The sequence below is a fragment of the Phoenix dactylifera genome, chromosome 11 (assembly GCF_051530095.1).
Source record: "Phoenix dactylifera cultivar Ajwa chromosome 11, Ajwa_hap1_PhDact_Kaust_v1.1, whole genome shotgun sequence".
Classification (NCBI taxonomy): domain Eukaryota; kingdom Viridiplantae; phylum Streptophyta; class Magnoliopsida; order Arecales; family Arecaceae; genus Phoenix; species Phoenix dactylifera.
Window position 1 is genome coordinate 6,665,983 of NC_143200.1, and position 20,147 is coordinate 6,686,129.

Genomic DNA, 20,147 nt, shown 5'->3' on the forward strand with positions numbered 1-20,147 from the left:
TGGACCATCCTGCTCCACACGAGAGAGGTTCATTGGGACCTTAAACTGTTAAATAATATGCATTAAGTATTCAGAACCAAACAGAAAATATCATGAAACATATTTTCAGGCTACCTAGCACCATAACTATAACAATAACTATTAAGCCTTTATCTCAGCCATTTGAGTTGGCTTTTCGAATCCCCATTTGTTAAACAGTCTATTTATACCTTTTCTCTATGTTATTTCAAGCTTCTTCATATCCTTTTTCACTACTTCTATCTATGTTATACTATCTCAGCCATTTGAGTTGGCTTTTTTGAATCCCCATTGTTAAACAGTCTATTTAGACCTTTTCTCTATGTTATTTCAGGCTTCTTCATATCCTTTTTCACTACTTCTATCTATGTTATATTTTATTGGAAAAAGAAATGAGATGTACATTCCATTCTTTTTCACTACTTCTATTAAGTTTAATGAAGAAACCTTCTAGAGAATAAGGAGTCATTGAGTTTGGCAAACAAAGAAGAAAATTTCAGAAAGATCTAGCCCAAGAACAAAATATAAGTTTTTTGAAAAGAAAGGTAAACTACCAATTTATTTGAAAAAATGCAAAATTATAAGGAGTGTGAGAGAATAAAGGAAATGAGGGAGGCAATAAAAACATGGGGGAGAAAGATCGAAGTCAAGGTTGACAAAACAGATAAATCGCAAACCACATGGAGGTTCTTGAATTTGGCAAAGCCAGGTACAAATTGGTCCTTAAAAAGACCTCACATCGTAATAAAGATTGTATAATTGGTATCTGCTTCGTTGACGAAGATGCGAAGGTTATGCACTCTTCAGATGCTCAAGTAGACAGCCAGGATAAGTTGGTTCCAAGCAAGTCCCCAACCTTTGCTTAACTCTACATCTTCTCCAAACAATCCATAGGGAAAGCAGAAAAGCAGGTTGACCTTTGAAGTGAAGAAAGACAAATTGGCTTTCAAATATATCTTGCAAAGAATAGGATAAGAATAGATGTTAGCTTATCAAGCTAGTAAAGTCTTTTTCATTATACCAAATGACCAGGGATCAAATCCCATCTTTACTGGGTTTTGGGGAGTTGGGTATCTGGGGAAGGGCTGTCCCCTATTTTGTAACCTCTTGCCTATGGTCCTTCTCTATAAAAAATGATGGAGGGGTTTGATAAGATGTGGCTGGCCATCTTATTGTTTCTATTGCAAAAGAAAAGCTTGCATGGACCAATCATCCTTTTCTTGATGAGGATCTTGCTAGAATGAAGCTAGTTCTTGATAGCTTGCCACATGAAACTGTGAGAACGTTTGCAAGTGCCATCATTCCCCAAAGAGTTGGAGAGAAGGGATAGAGGACTCTTCCTTGTTCAAAAGAGAATAGTAGTTAAACAGAAGTAAGAAAAATGCATCTTCCACCTAATGTGGCAATAAGATTTTCCTGATTGATCCAATCTCCATGCTCCTCTAAACAAAATTTTCAGTTTGATTATCCAACAGACCAAGTTACCTTCTCCATAGTGAACTACCAGTGATATTCAGCTTTAGTATAGCTTCACAGAGGCAAGGAAAGAAACAGTTTACGGACAATTGTCCTCTCAAAATCTAATAAAGGAACTCCTGAGAATAAAGGAAAGTCTATACCAAAATGGATCCAGTACAAGGTAGATATGATTCCAAATCAAAGAGGCATGATGCTTCCTTCTTGCTTGTGACCCAAAACAATTATAAGTATGGTAACCTCCAATGCCATTTTGCAAGGACCCTCTTATTTATATTGTTTAGCTCCATAACTCGGCCACCTGACATAGGTTGGGAAGCTTAGCACGAGCTTCCGTGCCAATAGTAGAAGATTAAACTACCCTAAGTAAGAAATTAAACTAATACTGAGAAAACAAATATGAGTTTTTTTAAAACTAAGGGCGAAATATATCTAAATAAACTAAATATTACCTAAGGATAACTAATTACTCCTTACCTCACTACCGAGAGGGCTCCATCATCACCATAATGTACCAGCTCCTTCAAAGAGTGCCACTACCAAGGACTTTACCAACTAACCATATCACGAATCTCAGGAATCTACCAGGGGATTTCATCAGAGCCTGTGCAGAATTCACTATATAAAGAGAATTGTTAAGAGCAACCACAAGTGAACGCGTACTCAAGAGAGAGCAAATTCATTGATTGACTATTCTCAGACAGCAACTAAAATAAGAAAGTAATCGTAAAGCCATTAGAACAAGCTATCTCGCCATGAGGTGAGCTTCCAGAACAAAATTAGATCTGACTGTGCACCTAGTGCCATCAGGATTGATTCAGAAGATTTGTCGTTGAAATGGATTTGACAGTGAGTAGCCTGTTGTTAGATCTTCTTAAAATAATGTATACTTCAGATTTGGCTGATAGATCTTAGGGTAATGACTCTTCGGCCATTAGATTAACAAAGTTGGATTAACTTTGGTTTGATAGGAGCTTGGCTCAAAGCATGAAACCCCAATTTTCCTAGACATCAATCATTTTTTAACAGATGGTCGGGACTTATACACCGCACCACTTAAAATAATGCACAAACCCCAATTCCAAATTTCTAATCTATGCCTATTTACTCTTCGACATTTCTGTCCCTAGGGCGGAGCCGAGGACAACTTGGGTTGGTCTGTGTCATGCACGGCATGTGCTACTGGCCAACGCAAGCCTGCTCGAAGATGACTTGCTACTGTGATCGGCTGGATCTCAGGGTGCATTGGTGACATGGGTGGCTGCCATCCCCTGCTCCGGGACATATGGGGCATGGCAAGCAGGGACATTGCTTTCCAGGCCAAGCACATCTATAGGGAGGCCATTGGCAGTACTTTCATCTTAGCCCCATATTAAGCCACATATCAAGGATCCATGATTTTAGGAATTTCGAAATTTGAATTTTGAATTTCAAATAACATCAAAGCCCCATATCAAGCCACATATCAAGGATCCATGATTCTAGAAATTTTTGAATTTTGAATTTTGAATTTTAATTAACATAAATTTAGGATTGATCTCAGGGTACCATCCTGATTGTAATCTCTTATACATTTTCAACCATACATATACATGATGACTACCTCTAAGATAGGTAGAAAAATTCTCCACAATATTTTCTTTCCCGCATATTCTTATTTCTTACATTGCACCAGAGCCTTCAACCCTTGCTATCTCTATGGCATCTTGCTCAAACTCCATGTCTACGCCTACCACTCTGGCTTCAGTTGCTGTTCAACTTAACAGAAAAAAAATTATTACCTGGAAGGCACGTATCTAACCTCTTTTAATAGCCAACCAACTATGGGATCTTATAGATGGCATGACCTCGCCTTCACCTCCAACGATTGTTATAACTCCAGATAATGAAAGAATAGAGAAGCCAATCTTTAACCCAGCCTATGAGTCATAGCTTCTTCGTGATCAAATTACTCTAGTGTGGCACCTCAACAAGCGATAATGGTTCATGTTGTCGGATTACCACATGCACAAGATGTTTGGCTTGCCCTTGAACGAATTTATGCCATCCAGAGTGAAGCACGCTACAATATTCTTATGACGGATTTCTATGCTCCTAACAAGGGCTCGCTCTCTATAGAGGATTATCTACAAGAGGCAAAGAGGATATCTAACAACTAGGCTTCCATTCATAGACCAGTATCGCCTACCAATTTACCCCATCAAATCTTGCCTAGCCTTTGTCCAGAGTACAAACACCTTGTCTCTACACTTCTTGCCATAGGGATTGCTGCTATTTTTGAAAAACTACATGGCATTCTTCTATAACATGATACCCGACTGAGACTCCAAACTTCCAAAACTTATTTGGCTATGGGTAGGATTTCACCCACTGTAAATTATGTGCAAAAAGACAGCCAACGGGGTCCGCCACAACGACCCATCAGCCAACACATAATTTCTCTAATGATGGAGCATTTTATTTTTTTCTCCACAGGAATCTTACCACCAAAAGGGTCGTAACTTAAGACCTCCAAATACTACTAATGGCCAAACTTAAAAAAAGATACATTGTCAAGTCACCTGCAAATATGGGCACACAATCTTGAAGTGTACGATCGTTTCGATCAATCATATCAAACAGAAGCTGATTCTCCACAAGCAAATGTTGCTGCCGTGAATGATTCAACATGGTATACAGACGCTTGTGCCTCTCATCACATGACTTCAGATTTGTTTAATCTTCATTTTAGCTCCAACTACAGTGGTCCTGACCAGGTACTATAGAAGATGGTTCAGGTTTGGCTATAAAAACTATTGGTCACTCTCTTTTACACACTTTTACTCATCCTTTCTAACTTAAAAATATTTTACATGTTCCTCAAATCACCAAATATATTATCTATATCTCAATTTATACTGATAATTCCTATTATTTTGAGTTTCACTATGACCATTTTTGTGTGAAGGACCTCACCTCCACTCAAACCCTCCTCAAGGGCATACTTAAGGACAGAGTTTACTGTTTCTTACCTGGGAGTGTCACCAAGAAGACTTATGCTGCATCAACTAATGTTTCTTGATTTCTTTGGCATCAACCACTTGGTCATGCTTCTATGCCTCTTATTTCTAGAATTCTTAATAAATCGTGTTTGAATTTTTATAACAATAATAAAGTTTCAATTTGCTCTGCATGCCAATTAAGGAAGAGTCTCTCTTTACCCTTTTCACACTCTCATTTTAGATCTCTTCTCCTCTTGAACTTATATATACAGATATTTGAAGATCTTCTCTTATTATGTCGCATGTTGGATATCGGTACTATATGCATTTTCTAGATGATTATAGTCGTTTATGTTGGTATTATCTATTAAAAAATTATTTTGATATTTATCATATCTTCCGTATTTTTTGGCTGCATATTGAAAATATTTTACAATATAAAATTAATTTTTTTCAAACTGATTGTGCACGTGAGTTTCAGTCGCAACCATTTCAACAAGAATTGAATGATTATCAAATTGGTCATCGCTTCTCATGCCCGCACACCTTCTAACAAAATGGGATTGTAGAGCACAAACACAACCATATTGTAGAAGTAGGCCTTGCTCTTCTTGCCTAATCTAATCTTTCTTTTAAATTTTGGGATAGGTCCTTTGAAACAACTATTTGTTTCATTAATCATTTACCCACACGTGCACTCCATTTTATTTCACCTTGAAAAAATTGTTTAATAAAAAGCCAGATTATAATTTTCTTCGTGTTTTTGGCTCCTTATATTTTTTTTGTCTTCATTCCTATAATAAAAATAAATTAGAATATCGTTCTCTTCCATGTGTCGTACTTGGTTATCCTATAGGTTTTCATGGGTACTAATGCTATCATCCTTTTTCTAAGCGTATTTTCATTTCTCGTGATGTTATCTTTAATGAGACAGTATTTTCTTATGCACAGAACTCTTCTAGTGACACTTCCAAGTTAACCAGCAGCCTTTCTAATGTCTCTTCTTTACCATGGTTTACACCCGAGCCTAATGATCCATCAACATCAACCCACATTGATCCACTCGTATCTTCAGGCCCAAGTCCTTAGACTCGGCTTAGGTCTTTACAAACATATGGCAATGATCCAACCACGACATGTGACCAACATTCTATAGCCACTATTGAACCTGTTGCTCCTGAACCAGTGACTTCTTCTTGTCACATTGGTGGTCATCATATGGTCATATGCTCCAAAGATGGCATGCTCGAGCCACGTTGTTTTAGCACAAAATATTTCTTAGTATTTGTGGCTTCCACTATTCCTGCCGAGCCCTCCTGCTTCACTCAAGCTCAACATAATTCTTCTTCAATATTTTTTTCTCACATATTCTTATTTTTCTATAGAGGTTAATGGAGCTACGGACTGATGATTTCTTTTGTGGCTAACCATTCCAAAAGAGTTCTCTAGACTGGCGAGGGAGAGTTGCCTAAAGCGCTCTATGACTTATTATATTTTGACCTTTTTGGATATATTAATACTATAATTGTATGAGTCATCCATTATAACCAAAAAAAAAGAAGAAGGGGAGCTAAAAGGCACATTTTCTAGCTTCTCCATGGAAATACTTTTTTGAATTTTTCTTCTTGCGGAAGCACGTGTTTTGTAATATTACTCAATATCAGTTTTTCGAGAAAGCACTTTTTTTCTTTAATAGTTAAATGGAGCTTTGTTTTATAAGCAATACCATGCACTTTTTCTACTGTACTACCAACCTTTGCCTCTTTTCTCTCGAGTCTTGATATTGATGACTTTGCTTTTGTTTGCCTCATAGTTGTGGATATAGCTAACTTCATCTCTTGTTCTTTGAGACTCTATTAAGTTCCTAGATAGTTAGAAGAAAATCTAAATGTGTTTATTTTTCAGGTTTATTCAGGTTCATTCACCAAAACATCTTTTTTGACTCTTGAATAATGCCCCAAAGTTAAGGGGCACCTTTGAGATTTCAGAAAATTTTGAAATTACTTTATTGTTATTTATTTAGTTTTAACTTGGTGAAAACTATTAAAGGGAAGAGGCAAAATAGTTTTAACTAATTAATAAGAAATAAGTACCTATTCAAATAAAGTTATTCAAATATGCTTTTGGATTTATTCATGAAAAAAATACAGTCTTAGTGCTACTGGCTGCATTTCTTTTCTTAGTTTGGTATCCTTATTCTATGGCTCTCCTATCCGGCCAACTTTATCCTTTGATACTCCCCTCAACAACTACAAATCTCCTCGAAGATTGGAGAGTGGATAGGTGCCACCATTTTTCCTCAAAATAATGGTGAAGAGCAGTATATTAAAATTAGAATGAGGCTGCAAATTAATATTGATGCAAGTGGGTACATATAGGTATGCAGTTCCAATAAGCAATTGGCTACATACTAGCTGTATATGTGGTCCACACAACTTCATATTTATGTAATCGGAGTCGATTCAAACTGGTTTTATAATTAATTCTAGTATTATAATTTTATTTTAATTTGATTTTAAATTTTTGGCTTTCATGCTTTCAACGAGTGGGATATTGATACTTTGATTTTAGTTTCGTATTCTATTTGATATTATTATTGTACATTATATTTAGTTAACTTTATTGATGTTCAATTGCTAATATTGATATTGCTGCACTAACCAATTTCAATAACTAGCAAGCAGTGGTAAGTAGTTTCAAATTATTTTCCCCTAATAAGTAGTTTCTAATTACTAATTTATTACTGATGCTGTCATTCTTGTTCAATTTACTACTTACTAATTAGTAAACAGATATATCTATATTTATTTTTATTTTATTCTAAACTTTTAGTAATTTTTAAGCACACACACCTCTTCTGCTTTTAAAACATTGGTGAAGAGGACTAGATGTAAGAACCTTTAGATTAATCTGCAACAAACTACACTACTAGGATCATTTGCATCCATTAAATCCTTTTCCTCTCTTTCTTTTTTTCCCCCATGACATGGACATAAATCTTTCTACCATTTTCCATATTTGATTAGAACTTGCTTTTTTTCTCCATTTTCCTTAATTAATTGATAAGAAATTAGACTATTTGGGCTCTGAGTCGAGCTTGGCCTCCTAAACTTAGGCCAGACCCAAAGTTTCATTTAATTTAATCAGGTTGAGCTTAAGCAAGGTGGTCTGACCAAGCTTAGCCAATTTTCAATCCTAATCAGATCTAAAATCAAGAATATAAAAAAATTGAAGGAATCAATAAGGTAAGTAATAACTATAGAGAACCATTGGTTGGATTGGAGGATGTCAGATCCCTTTATTGATTAACTAAAATAGGATATCATCTATATAGCAAAGTTTTCATGCAACAGAGTAACATCTATATATGCTAAAAAAGCTTTCGGTGATCTCTCGTTGTGTATATCTTGTTAGAAATTCGAAATGTTACTATAGCACAAAATTAGAGAGATTTGATTAATTATTTATGCGCACTTTATAGTTCATATACAATAAATATCTATTCACAAAAAATAAATCGTGCATCTATGTTTTCGTAAGTTTCTTTGTTATGCTTCAATGCTTTTCGGTTGGTGATAAGATTTCTGATGTTGAATTTGAAGAATCTAGAAAAATTTTATCATTTACATCCCATTGTTACTATATTGCATTCTGAAAGTCTCTTTTTTAAAGAAAAGAAGAAAGATCCATCCATATTAAAATTACATTGGTCCTAATACTTGGGATGCGCTATCCAATGCTCGTTTTGAAAACCTCTGGTTTTTAAGCAGGGCTTTTTGACCGCTGGGTCAAGTCTTAATTCACTTGCAACTACAATACAATTATAACACAAAGAGAGACAATTTAATCTAAACATCATCTTGCTATCTATCTTATTGTAAACATGATCCTTACCTCACATCGTTTATCAAATCTTGGATTTTAAAATGTAAGCAGGCATGAGCTCGAAAATTAAACAATTCATTGAATGGAAAGGAATTCGAATTATAAGTTGCAATTGGACGAGAAAAGCTATAAGCGTATAATAGTCTAGTGAAATCACTCTCTCTTTATTTGGTTTGATCGAAGGTTTCTATTATTTTAATAAAAAAGATTAGGCTTAGTGCACATCACATGAAGATCTCTCCAATGAGGGAAATGGGAGTACAATTCCTTTCGCCCATCATTAAAAGCACAATATTCCATGAAGTTTGTAGCGGTAGTTGCTTATCATTCCTAAAACGAAGCCATGATGCCATGATTATGGGGAAAGCCAGGTGTGGTAGATTACAACCGCTAACTTGCTATTAGGCGCATGCTTAAGCTAGAATGAAGTATGAAATAAATGGCACCTGCAAGTGGAGGCTGAGGGACGGACGAGAGAGAGAGAGAGAGAGAGAGAAGAAGAGCGGGGGAGGGAGACGACACTATTTTGCACTTTTTGTACCAATACGAGTTTACATGTTATAAGTTTAAGATTTTTAAAATAAAAATTTGAGTTTGCAAAGTCGTGATGAAGTGGGACTAATCTCAATAGTTACGGCCATGATTTTCATATTGAACATAATGTACCATATCGATATTGGATCAAGACTAAATATAGGAGATGTACTAAGTCTCAGTATGCCGAATCGACCGCCATACTAGTTATATGGATACTGCATAATCATAATATCATATGGGATTTGTTACTAAAACGTGCATTTAGGTCACCTCCTCTGCATAAGAGCAAGAAATTTCAAGTTTGGATCTTAGATAGTACATTTCTTAGTATTTGAATTTAGATAAGTAGGTCTAGATAGATCACCTTTTTGTTCCTCTTTTAAAAATAAATAATTACAAAATTATGCCCAAAATGTAGTATAAACCAAAAACTAAACCAACCTGTGACAACTATTGACGCAAGTATGGTTGGTCTCGACTCTTAAACTAGCATAATCCAAGCACATCTATAATGTCTCAATTTCTGGAGTGAAGCTGAGGAGTGTATGAGAGCGTATCACTTATGTAAGAAGTATATTGAGAGCTGACAGCATCCAACTTGAGGAGGATTCAGCAACGGTGGTTGGCTGGATACAAATTCCGACGGAAACAAGTGACAAGTATCCGCTATAGCTGGAATCCGCAGGCAGGTGATGGGTTGTGCCGCCTTCCAAGTTAACTATATATATCAGAAGGCGAACAGGACGACTGACTAGATCCCCTCCTACGTGACTCACCATTTTACTTCTTGTTTGTGGGATAGACTTTAGGCTACTCTTTTCTTTTCCGTCTCATTGTATTTACTAACTTATGTGGATATACACATACTAGAATTGTATGATCTATCCATATTATTAAAATAAAAATAGCATAATCGAATGCCTCCGAGTATGATATCCGAAACCTCAATCACAAACCATGCCCAATGAGGCCTTAATAATTGGATGCTCAACTCAAATGTCATTAGGCTGCTCCCTCCCAACCTACATGCTTGCCAACGTCCCAACACATTGCACCAACAGCTACAATTGACCAACGTCCCAACGCGATGCTCGGATAGCCACAATTTTATAGATTTGATGACGCAATGCATGACCTAGACTACTAGAAAAAAGTGGCACCAAACCAAAGGACTCGCCAATTTCCTTATTGTCGCCGGGCCAATCAGAGGACGAGGTGTGCTGCGAAAGCTTCGCCTTTAAGCGGGAAAGATACTGCATGCGTGTCCCTCAGTGCTCTGCTCTCTCTCTATATAAAGCCCCCTTCTCGCTTGTCTCTTTCCTTCTCCCATCCCTAGTTTTGCGCGACGGCTCGTCATTTCTCCATCGCCTCTGCTCTCTTCCGTGTAAGCTCTTGATCCCTAAATCTCCGTCATCTAGGGTTTCTATTAATTGCTTCGATCTATCTGCGATCTCTTCGATTTAGTTGAGTCTCTACGTGGATGAAGCGTTGATGACTCTAATCCTGAACTAGGGTTTTATAGCTGTGATTAGATCTAGGCTTTAATTTTCTGCGTGGTTTTTTGATAACTTGACTTATATTCTTAGGGAAATTTTGCGTTTTTGGGTCTATTTAGATCATAGGTAGATTATATAGCAAAATTTTAATTTGTTGTTTTTCAGAAATAAGTAGCGTGAGGTCTGCCTTAATCTATTGTTTTATGACTGTGATGATGTTCTATTTTCTCCGGTATTTGATGATTTAATTTTAATTAAGTTTTTTCTTCAGAAATCCTGTGTTTCTGTAGATCTATTTAGATCAGGGATAAATTGTATGTCAATATTTTTTTTTTTAGCTTATCAACTGGTTGGATTCAACTTCTCTGTCTTCCTCACTTTGGCAAAATTGATTTTTTTTGGGGCATTTAATCAGATCTTAGGTCGTGATGATTCTTACCTGCGTCTTCTTTGCTCTTGTTATTTTTTTTTACTTTTTTTTTAAAGGCTTATGATCAGAAACTATATTTGATTCATATTCCTAGTGCTTTTGTTCATCAGATATACATACTTGCAGTGAATTTGTTTAGTTTCGTCTCTAGATTATAAAATTTTAATTTTTACTATTGAATTCTAAATTTTGCACACTGTGACTGATATGTAGTGGATTGTTGTTTGTTACACATGGTATATAGCACGTTATGTAATGGGGCATCATAATACTGAGATGGAGTATCATCTATCGGCATTGGGACCTTTTGTTACTAAAAACTTAGTATTTGGTTAATGTTATGATTATATCCGAGCAGTCTCTTCACTGCTCGAGATTATGGACGAAGTCTGCCTACTGTCAGGAGCTCTTCACTGCTCCATGTTAGGCACAAGGGTTTACATTTTTTATCGTCCATCCTCTCACAGTGAGATGGATTCTCTTTTTTGGGTCATGCAGAACTAAATAATGATTTTTGTTATTAGTTAGATTTGACTCCATCTTATATGACCAAGCATCTCATTTTTCCGAAGTTATTATTGTTTAGTGCATTCTCTTGAGGATGTTCCTCTCCTCTTATCTTGTAGGATCTTTCTTATTACGCTTTTATATTTACACTACTCATGCTGGTGTTGTCATGTCTTGCATTCCTTTGCAGTTCTGTTTTGTGCTTTCCTTTTTGTTTTTATAGTTGACTGGCATAACGGGGTAGTGGAAAGCGGTCTAATTTTTGAACTTCTTGTAATGTTAAATTGCTGCATACAGGATTCTGCTTGCACCTCAAATGTCTTTTGACATCAGAAAGGATTACCCTTGGTTTCTTTGGTGTAACTTTTGGTTCATATGCCGTAGTCGGTTGTGGTGTTCTCCTCGTATATTGTTTCGGCACTGGACTTGATAGGCATAAAAGTTTTGTCTCGGCACTGGACTTGGTAGATATTCAAAGGGTTTGTGGATTTTTGGGTTATAATTTTCCAGTTTCGAGTTTAAAGAGGTTGCTATTGCAATAAATTTGAGGATAATTCTGATAAGTGCAGATATAATTTTTCTTGCTTTTGGACTAAGACCAAATTTGGATCTCATTTTAGTATTATAGAAAGGAAAGTTCTTCCATTATGATGGCCAAGACCTTGCTTCCACCGGGCTTCCGCTTTCATCCAACTGATGTTGAACTTGTTTGCTACTACTTGAAGAGAAAGGTAACAGGAAAGTCTTTTCGGCTTGAGGCTATTTCTGAAATCGAGCTGTACAAATTTGCTCCTTGGGAACTTCCAGGTAACCTCCTTTTCTTTTAGGGCACGTTTGGGAAGTCCCCGCCAGATTTGGCAGGATTGGAAGAGAGGGAGGTAGTGGGAGGGGGAGAGAAGAAGATCGTGGGAGTTGTGCTATTGATCCTGGCTGGATTAAAGGGAAAAAGACCTCATGAGGTCCTTTTTTTCTAATTCGGTGGGGATCAGGCACTGCAACCCCCTTGTCCTCTCCCTCTCCTGCTCTTGCTCCTGCTCCCTCCCTCTCTCCTTCTGCCACACTCTTCCTCTGCTCCAATCCCACTGGATCCAGCAGGAACTTCCCAAACTTTCCTTAGTATGCTTTTGATCTCTTTTGCACATTTTATCTTGAGAAATGTGTTATTCTTTTCTTAAAAAAATAAAAACAAATACTTTTGTTGTGATCATTCATTTTGTATCTTCTTTTTGTAATCATTGATCCAAGGAAAAGTTTTTCATTTGAACTTGCTATTGAAGATGTATACATATGTGTGTCTGTACACGCGCGCACACACCCCACCTGCAATTTTTTTTGAAACTTGAACATTATTTTCTTCAATTTTACTAGGATATCATTAAGCTAATGATGTTGTTCTAATAATGAATTTGAGATTCTTTTATGAAACTAATTGTTGATCATTTGAGGGACCATTTTTCCTCAAAATTTCTGATAAATATCCCATTTATCTTTCCATCAAAATTTGTGTCCCCCCTTTTCATTTTCCATGTTTCTTATCGGTTTTGTTTTTTTTTCTCCTTTATGTTTATGCAGACAAATCTTGTTTGCGAAGCAAAGATCTAGAGTGGTATTTCTTTTGCCCTCGAGATAGAAAATATCCCAATGGGTCTAGGACAAATCGTGCCACTGAAATTGGTTACTGGAAGACCACTGGAAAGGATAGAGCTATTATCCATAACTCTCATACTGTGGGAATGAAAAAGACTCTGATCTTCCATGTAGGCAAGGCACCACGAGGCGATAGGACTGATTGGGTGATGTACGAGTACAGGCTAGAGGACAAGGAATTGGTAGTTGCTGGATACTCACAAGTAAGGCTTATTTTCTTTACATATATGGACAACATGCTTATATTACTTTAAAAAAATCTGCAATGCTTTGAGGTTTGTGAATTTTGAGAGCCCCTCTTATTTTTCAATATTGTCTTCATGATAGATACTAAGCATGGAAACTGTTGCAAGAGTATTTTACTAGGCAAACAATGCTTCAGAGTGCATTTGCTAAAAATGCTGATGTTGTTATAGCCTTTAAGGATTAAATCCCTACTCTGTTTGCCTGTTTTTTGTAATAATAAGAAGGCTTTTGCATTACCCCCTGATGTTGTACCTTCTGACTCACTATCGCTTGCAAAGACACATGCAGAGACATTTGTCCTGGTATAGCATGCAATCAGTGCTTATTGTGTTTGGGTATGCAGATATTCGTAGAACTATTCAATTATTTCATATACTGAATATCATTTTCCTTTAGATGCATTTTAATGTCTATTTGCATTTTAATAATTAAAGAAGAAAGTGGATATTCATTTCTGGGTACGCAACTTGCATGTTCTTCTAGACAGTGTTCAGTACGCTATATGAATGAAGTACTCTTGTGGAGGCCATGTCAGTGAATGGTTATATGATGCATGTCAGAGGTTCCTTTACACGATCTTACCTCCAATTACTCAAAAATCATGGATATATTTGTTTGAGCTCAGGTGGCAAAGTATTCTTTCATCAACCATCCTTTTGTTTTGGAGGCCTGGTCATATGTTTGCATGGGCATGGCTGGGTTTGAGAGCCAGCGGGGTGGGAGTGGGGCTTTAGTGCATCTTCTTGTGTTTGTGACTTTCTATTCATAACGACTTATGGATTACATGCTGTGAGGTTATATATGGAAATTTTTCCTGCTGTATAATCTTCTCTTGGATGAGCTGTTGTTTATCTGCGATGGCCTTTCTTCATTATCTACATTGTTGGCAAAAGTAGGGGGTTTTAAACATTATCAAGTTTCTTGTGGTTGTATACTGTAGGGAGGGTTTGCTATATATAATTAGCTATTATGAACATCAACTCATGTTAAGGCTATACATTAAATGCTAATCTGGTGTTGGCTATGTTGTTAATATATCCAACCTCTTGTCAATGATGACTTAAGAAATTCCAGAATATTGTCATTTGGCATGGCTTTGTGTTATACAGTGCATTTTCTTGTTGAATTTGGGGATCTGGAATAAAAAAGAAAGAGGTACTGCAGAGGAGCATAATTAACTCTCACATTGACCCTATTGGACTAATTGGTGAATGCATCGTATGATCACATCAATAGGTTGAGCATTACGTGGAACAACATTACGTGGATAAGTTGACCATTTTTTGGTAGTAAATTCATGATTTGTAATGTTTTGTATTGCTTATTCGATACCATCTGTTATTAATGGCAGATTATGGATTGGACACATAAATCGATCAAATGCTAATTTTTAAGAGCCTTCTGTGCCGTGAGAATATTTAAGAGTATCCAAGACTCAGTAAGACAAAAAAAACCCTGTAATTCCTTTCAAATTTAGATTTGTTTACAATATACATAATCTTAGATGGTAGAAAACACTTGATATCTTGTAGATGCTCCCTCACACCCAGTTTTGCAAGTGTCTCTGTTCTTGCTGTATGCATCTCTCTTTCTTCATGTATTCTAATGTGGATAGCTGTGCACTTGTATCATCTGTTTATTATTGTATACTAAATTTGAAAGAAATTATATTGAGAAGTATGGAGTTGTAGATGCATCCATCTACGTCAGGGGGCCTAGATATGTAACCGCTCAAGATATCATCAGATAAGGTTTCTTTGCTGACAACATCTAAAGATTTTGAATATGCAAATTATAATGGTGCACATTATCCCATCTAGAGCAATATGATGTTTTTCTTAGCCACAACCTTCTTTGTAAGACTACGTCCTGTGCTTAGATAATGACATCTTTGGATTGAGTAATATTGTGCTCAATGTCAAAAGCCTGACAGACTCCAATATTAAGTCCAATATTAGCACCCGTCGCCTGACAGTCGTGATCATCAGTTATACCAGAATTGAGATGAGGTTCTCTGACATGATAGAAAACAAGCTGAGCTGGAATTTTATGTAGGACACCAAAAGAAGTAGGTCAATCATAACTTATTGTTTGTTCTATTGTTACGTAAAGTATTGACTGAAGACAATTTGGAGATGGGGTTCATTGATCTCAGTTATGTTATAATATCAAGTTACAATTTAAGGAAGATAATCATTGGAAAATAATTATCTATAATTCCTCTCCTTTTGATCCTCTGCAACAAGTCAAGATCGCAATGGCAAAGCATCTCCATATTGTTAATGGGGCTGCCAATAATGTAGGTTTTTAAAAGCACTAAAGAAGTTACTAGCTTATTGAAAGAGTGATTAAATCTTCAAAATACATGTGGTAAAATTGGAAATACCAATGACCTGTAGAAAGATTTTGTTTGGTTTATGTGGTGCTCGTAGCTGTTTTAATGTCCGGTTACATGTTTAAACCCTAGAGATCTCATACTTGTCTCTTTCATGAGAGTTGGGTATGGTGTAGTAGACTGCACGGGTATTCTTACAGTCCAATTGTTGGCTGTGTCATTCCCATCTTGGTTTGATTGGTTCTGGTAGATTCCAAGCTTGTCTTGCAGTTGTTCTGGCTAGTGGACTTGTAGTGTGGGGCTGACCCACGAGCACTCCTTTATGTTCTGTTTCTCTTGAGACTACTATTAACTTTTATAATTTCTTATCAGAAAAGCAATAGATACTGCTGGTGTTCTGTTATTGTTTCTTTCAGGAATTTGAAATACTTGTAATATGTCTCCCAGCAATGGGCGGACTAAGAGATATACAAGGTTTATGGAATATAGTCAGTGGACCAAACATCTTCAGGTGTATCCTAGTGATTTGATTGCTCTATTTGCCATTAAATGATATGAGAATTTTAGAACTTAGAATTAATCTTTGATGAGATATATCCAATTGATGTGAAATCTGTAATGTTTAGAATTTACTAATAAATGTGCCAAGAGATACCTTGATGTGATTGTTTCTGTTATAGTTGATCAATACAGGAGAGGACGTAAACAATGGTAATAACAAGGACTGAGCAAGGTGGATGAAGTGCATAGTAGATTCTTGTATGATAATGACATTCCTTCTAGAGTCATGGAAAAATCCTGTAGGCAGTTGTAATGGCCAGAGCAAGATTCCAGGCTATCAAGGTAAAGCAAAAATGCTGAAACAAATGCTGGGGAAAAGGACTGATTATATTCAAGCAAGATACGCCATACTGTAGTGAACCGGACGGTACGAGGCATACAGTACCGAATAGGTACATGGTATGGAGGGTATAACGACGCTCGGTATGCTGAACTGGCCTCATACCGGGCGTACTGACACAATAACAGAATGGCGCCGGTAGGGGGTACAATATCGAGATGGTGTACCTTGTTCAAGGAAGCATAGGAATTGAAATGATGGAGAGCTGATTGATTTGGTTTGAATAAAATGAAAGAAGGTTTGATGGGTCTGGCAATGATAAGATCCATGTCTGTGTCAAAAGCGAGGATCCAAGTCCCGCTGGGATGGCAGGACAATGGGATGGGGCACTGTTGTTCTAGCATCCCATTCGGTGTGTCTGAGATATCTCCCATCCCAAGTGTTGGGATAGGACAGGATGGCGGAACAGCCCATTCCACAGAAAACTGGGACATTAGCCCGTTTCATGGGATTTGAGTCATTGGTCAAAAGGTCTTGAAGAATGGGCATATGAGATAACCTAAAGGAGTTTGGTAAATTTGTGAGAGAATTTTTGTCAAGCCTCAAGTTGGCATGCCAAAGCTGCTTTTCCATGTGTTGCATTTTATTTTGACTGTGATGTTTGTGTTTGTATTGTTGCTTGTTCATACCAATTGTTTTTTATTGGAAGATTTCATCAGTTTGCCATACTATATTTTGGATATGTTTATTGTGAGCTGAGTTTATGTTTTTGCTCTACTGTTGCAGGGCATGTATGTCCTCTGCAAGATCTTCCAAAAAAGTGGTCCAGGTCCTAAAATTGGTGAACAGTATGGTGCCCCATTCAATGAAGAGGATTGGGAAGATGACGCAATTGTTGAGAATGCCTTTTTGTATCCTGCACCTACTCCCAAACCATTGGATGATCAGCCTGTCTTGTTGGAGCCTATTTGCCAACAATCTGTAGCTTCTGGTGTTTGCGAGGTGTCTTCTACTCCTGATCTTCCAGATGCTAATGGAATGCTATTAGAGCAGCTCGCAGAGTTTCTCAATGACTCTCCGCTCCATTCAGAAAATGCCCATGACAAGGTACTCCTGGTTTATTTTTACTGATTGTTTTATTGTAGTTGCACCATTATTTATGGAATATTTAACTCTTTTGTTGGGTTGTCCAACAGATATCTAGTTCAGCTGTTCTGGATAAACATATCAATGAAGTCTCTGGTGTAGAAACAGGAATATATGATGAACTGGAGGACCTGTCTGCTGAGGCAGTAATAAATGACAATTTCAATTTCTCTGGCACCACGAACAGGGAATACGAGTTGCAGCCTATGCTATCAGAACTCGGCAGTGAACAATATGTGGAGCTGGATGATTTTTGCTTTCTCCAGGAAAGTGATCCCTCTGACTTTGTTATGCTGGATGATCTGTTTGAGCAGTATCCACTGGTCGAAAATCCAGGTTCCCTGAATTTGAATAACATGCATGATGATACCTTTTCCATTGGTAGTGTCACTACTGCTGTCATGAATGATCCTCTTTCAGTGGGAACTGATATGGTTGGCGATGAATCGACACTGTTTTTAGAGGTATATATTTACACTTCTTTATCTATTGTCTTGGCATTTGCCTTTCCCATGTGCTTTCTTATTAAAATATTTTTATTTTCATACTCACAGTAACCAATTGTTATTGTTTCTTATATATTTATTAGTTGGAAGATCTGAGATCTCTGCCGTCCTGTTTGTGAAGCGGAAGATGATGAAACTATTTATCTCTTGCAAGAATCACTTGGAGCTAGTCAAATGAATCATCAAGTCCAGTACCATAATAATTTTTGTAGCTGATTATGCTTATCTCAGATGAGAAAACAAATCAAGAAAGTAAATAGGAGTTCAAAGAATGCAGTTGAGATTATAACAAAGGGCGATTTCAGCTTGTGCCCTCATCAGTAGAAAAGCAATGTGTGGTTCTCTTTGCATCCTCTGCAGGCTCTGCGACCCATCTCAGGTGGCTGATCGCTTGATTGATTCAAATATCTCCATGAAGGGTACATTTTTCTTACCTCGTTTTGCCACACATGGATTCCTAAAAAATTGACAATCTCTTATTTGTCTCATGTCCTATTAAGTCTAGAGTCAGCTTGATTATCTGTTGTTACATCTAGGAGTTGCTGGTAATGGGGACTTGAAACCTTCTCTATCAGCAACTGTACTATGTTTGCTGTTAATAATTATGAGTGATCGGTGTTTTGTAAACCTATGGAGTGGATCTTTATGTGCAGTTCCAACAATTTTTAGGTCTCTTGATGCCTCTCGTTGTCGTGAAAGTCAGCTTCATGGATGGATGAAGATGCAATGGACAAACAGTTGTGGTTTTCGACATGGTTTCCTAATCATCATTATATATTTCAGGTTATTATACTATTGAAAAGAAGGAAATTACAATTGATGTACATTTGTTGATCGAAAGTTTCCGCTAATCATTATTGTCTAAGTTTATTACTGCTATTAGGAGCAAGGAAGACCTAATCCACGACTTTGCTGATCAAGAATTTCCGCTATGCTTACTCTTCATAGCCGACTGTTGGACCGTGAGTGAAGGGCGTATCCAATTCGTAGCGAGGAAAGCGGCTTGGAGGTTAAGAACAAGAGTGAGGGCTGGGATTTCTCTTTTTATACTACTGCCAATGAGTTTATCATTCTGTAGTGCTTTTGCTTTCTTCTCAACAGATAAAGTCCCATCCATCTTGACAAAGTTAGATGATAGGTGGTCTGATTTGATATCGTCTGCCCCCTCCTTTCCATCCAAGTTGTGGTTAAACTCTCATTTATCACAGTTTTTATGATTTGGTGGTGTATCGCTAAGAGCTGATTGGCACCCATGTATCCATATGAGAGATCTAGGTTCGAATCTGCATGCATTTGCGGATTGTTCTTAGGCGACCAATTAAGAAACGCGCATAGGCGTCGTTGTTGGTTCGACTGCTTTGGGAGAGTTGGACTTTGGTCTGCCGCAACTGGCCCTAAACCAACGCGTTTGGTGCTGCCAAGGGCGTGGAACATCCTCTCGGTCCGCGCAAGGCAGCGGCAATCGTTCCAATTTCCTACGCGGGACTCAAGAATGGGATGAGCAGTGTTACGACGAGAAATCTTTCAGCAGCAAAAAAAAAAAAAAAAAAAAAAAAACTGCTCCACCATTTTCCTAATGTGTTGGCTGACTATAGTTGATACTGAGGCAGTGGAGGAGTTACGGGTGAGCGATTTTCTAGCTCCGGAAGAGTCAGCGTGGGATGATGCTAGACTACGACGGTTGTTTGGACTACACCTAGCTGAGAGGATCCGGTCTCTTTCGATACCAGAATATAGAGGGCCAGATGTCAGGGTTTGGGGCACCTTTTGCAGGACCAGTGTTAGATTGGGAGACCTTTCTTGTGTTATCCAACGGGAGCATGAGCCAGGGCGGGACTGCATTTGGATTTAGAGGTCGGGGCTTCACCTGAGGGCTGCACTCTTCTTATGGAAAGTGACGTGGGACCGCCTTCCGACGAGAGCAGTGCTGAGTAGGCGTGGTTGGAGGATCCCCGCGGAGTGCGGGACATGTGGTGCTAAGGAGTTGGTAAACCACATGCTATTCCAATGTACATGGGCAAGATTGGCGTGGCAGTGGACAGGGATCCCACAGAAGGCATGGAGTAGGAGGCTTTAGTTTCTATAGGTGATACGGC

General features: G+C 37.6%; 1 protein-coding gene across 14 annotated transcripts; it reads left to right on the forward strand.

Moving 5' to 3' along the window:
• Nucleotides 1-10,145: 10,145 nt before the first annotated feature.
• LOC103723788 (NAC domain-containing protein 62-like) lies at nt 10,146-19,312 on the forward strand. Of its 14 annotated transcripts, none has more exons than XR_015971085.2 (9): nt 10,146-10,281; nt 11,628-11,856; nt 11,951-12,137; nt 12,903-13,180; nt 17,186-17,506; nt 17,596-18,009; nt 18,135-18,470; nt 18,705-18,834; nt 18,935-19,312. XR_015971085.2 is itself a non-coding variant. In XM_088706685.2 (7 exons), exons 3-7 carry the CDS (start codon nt 11,978-11,980, stop codon nt 18,168-18,170), a joined length of 1,209 nt encoding a protein of 402 aa, XP_088562811.1. In that variant the 5' UTR covers nt 10,146-10,281; nt 11,628-11,856; nt 11,951-11,977; the 3' UTR covers nt 18,171-18,724. The 14 variants fall into 14 exon arrangements, 1 of the variants encoding a protein (XP_088562811.1); XR_015971089.2 differs by having other exon boundaries at nt 18,721-18,834; XR_015971088.2 differs by having other exon boundaries at nt 11,628-11,809.
• Nucleotides 19,313-20,147: the final 835 nt, after the last annotated feature.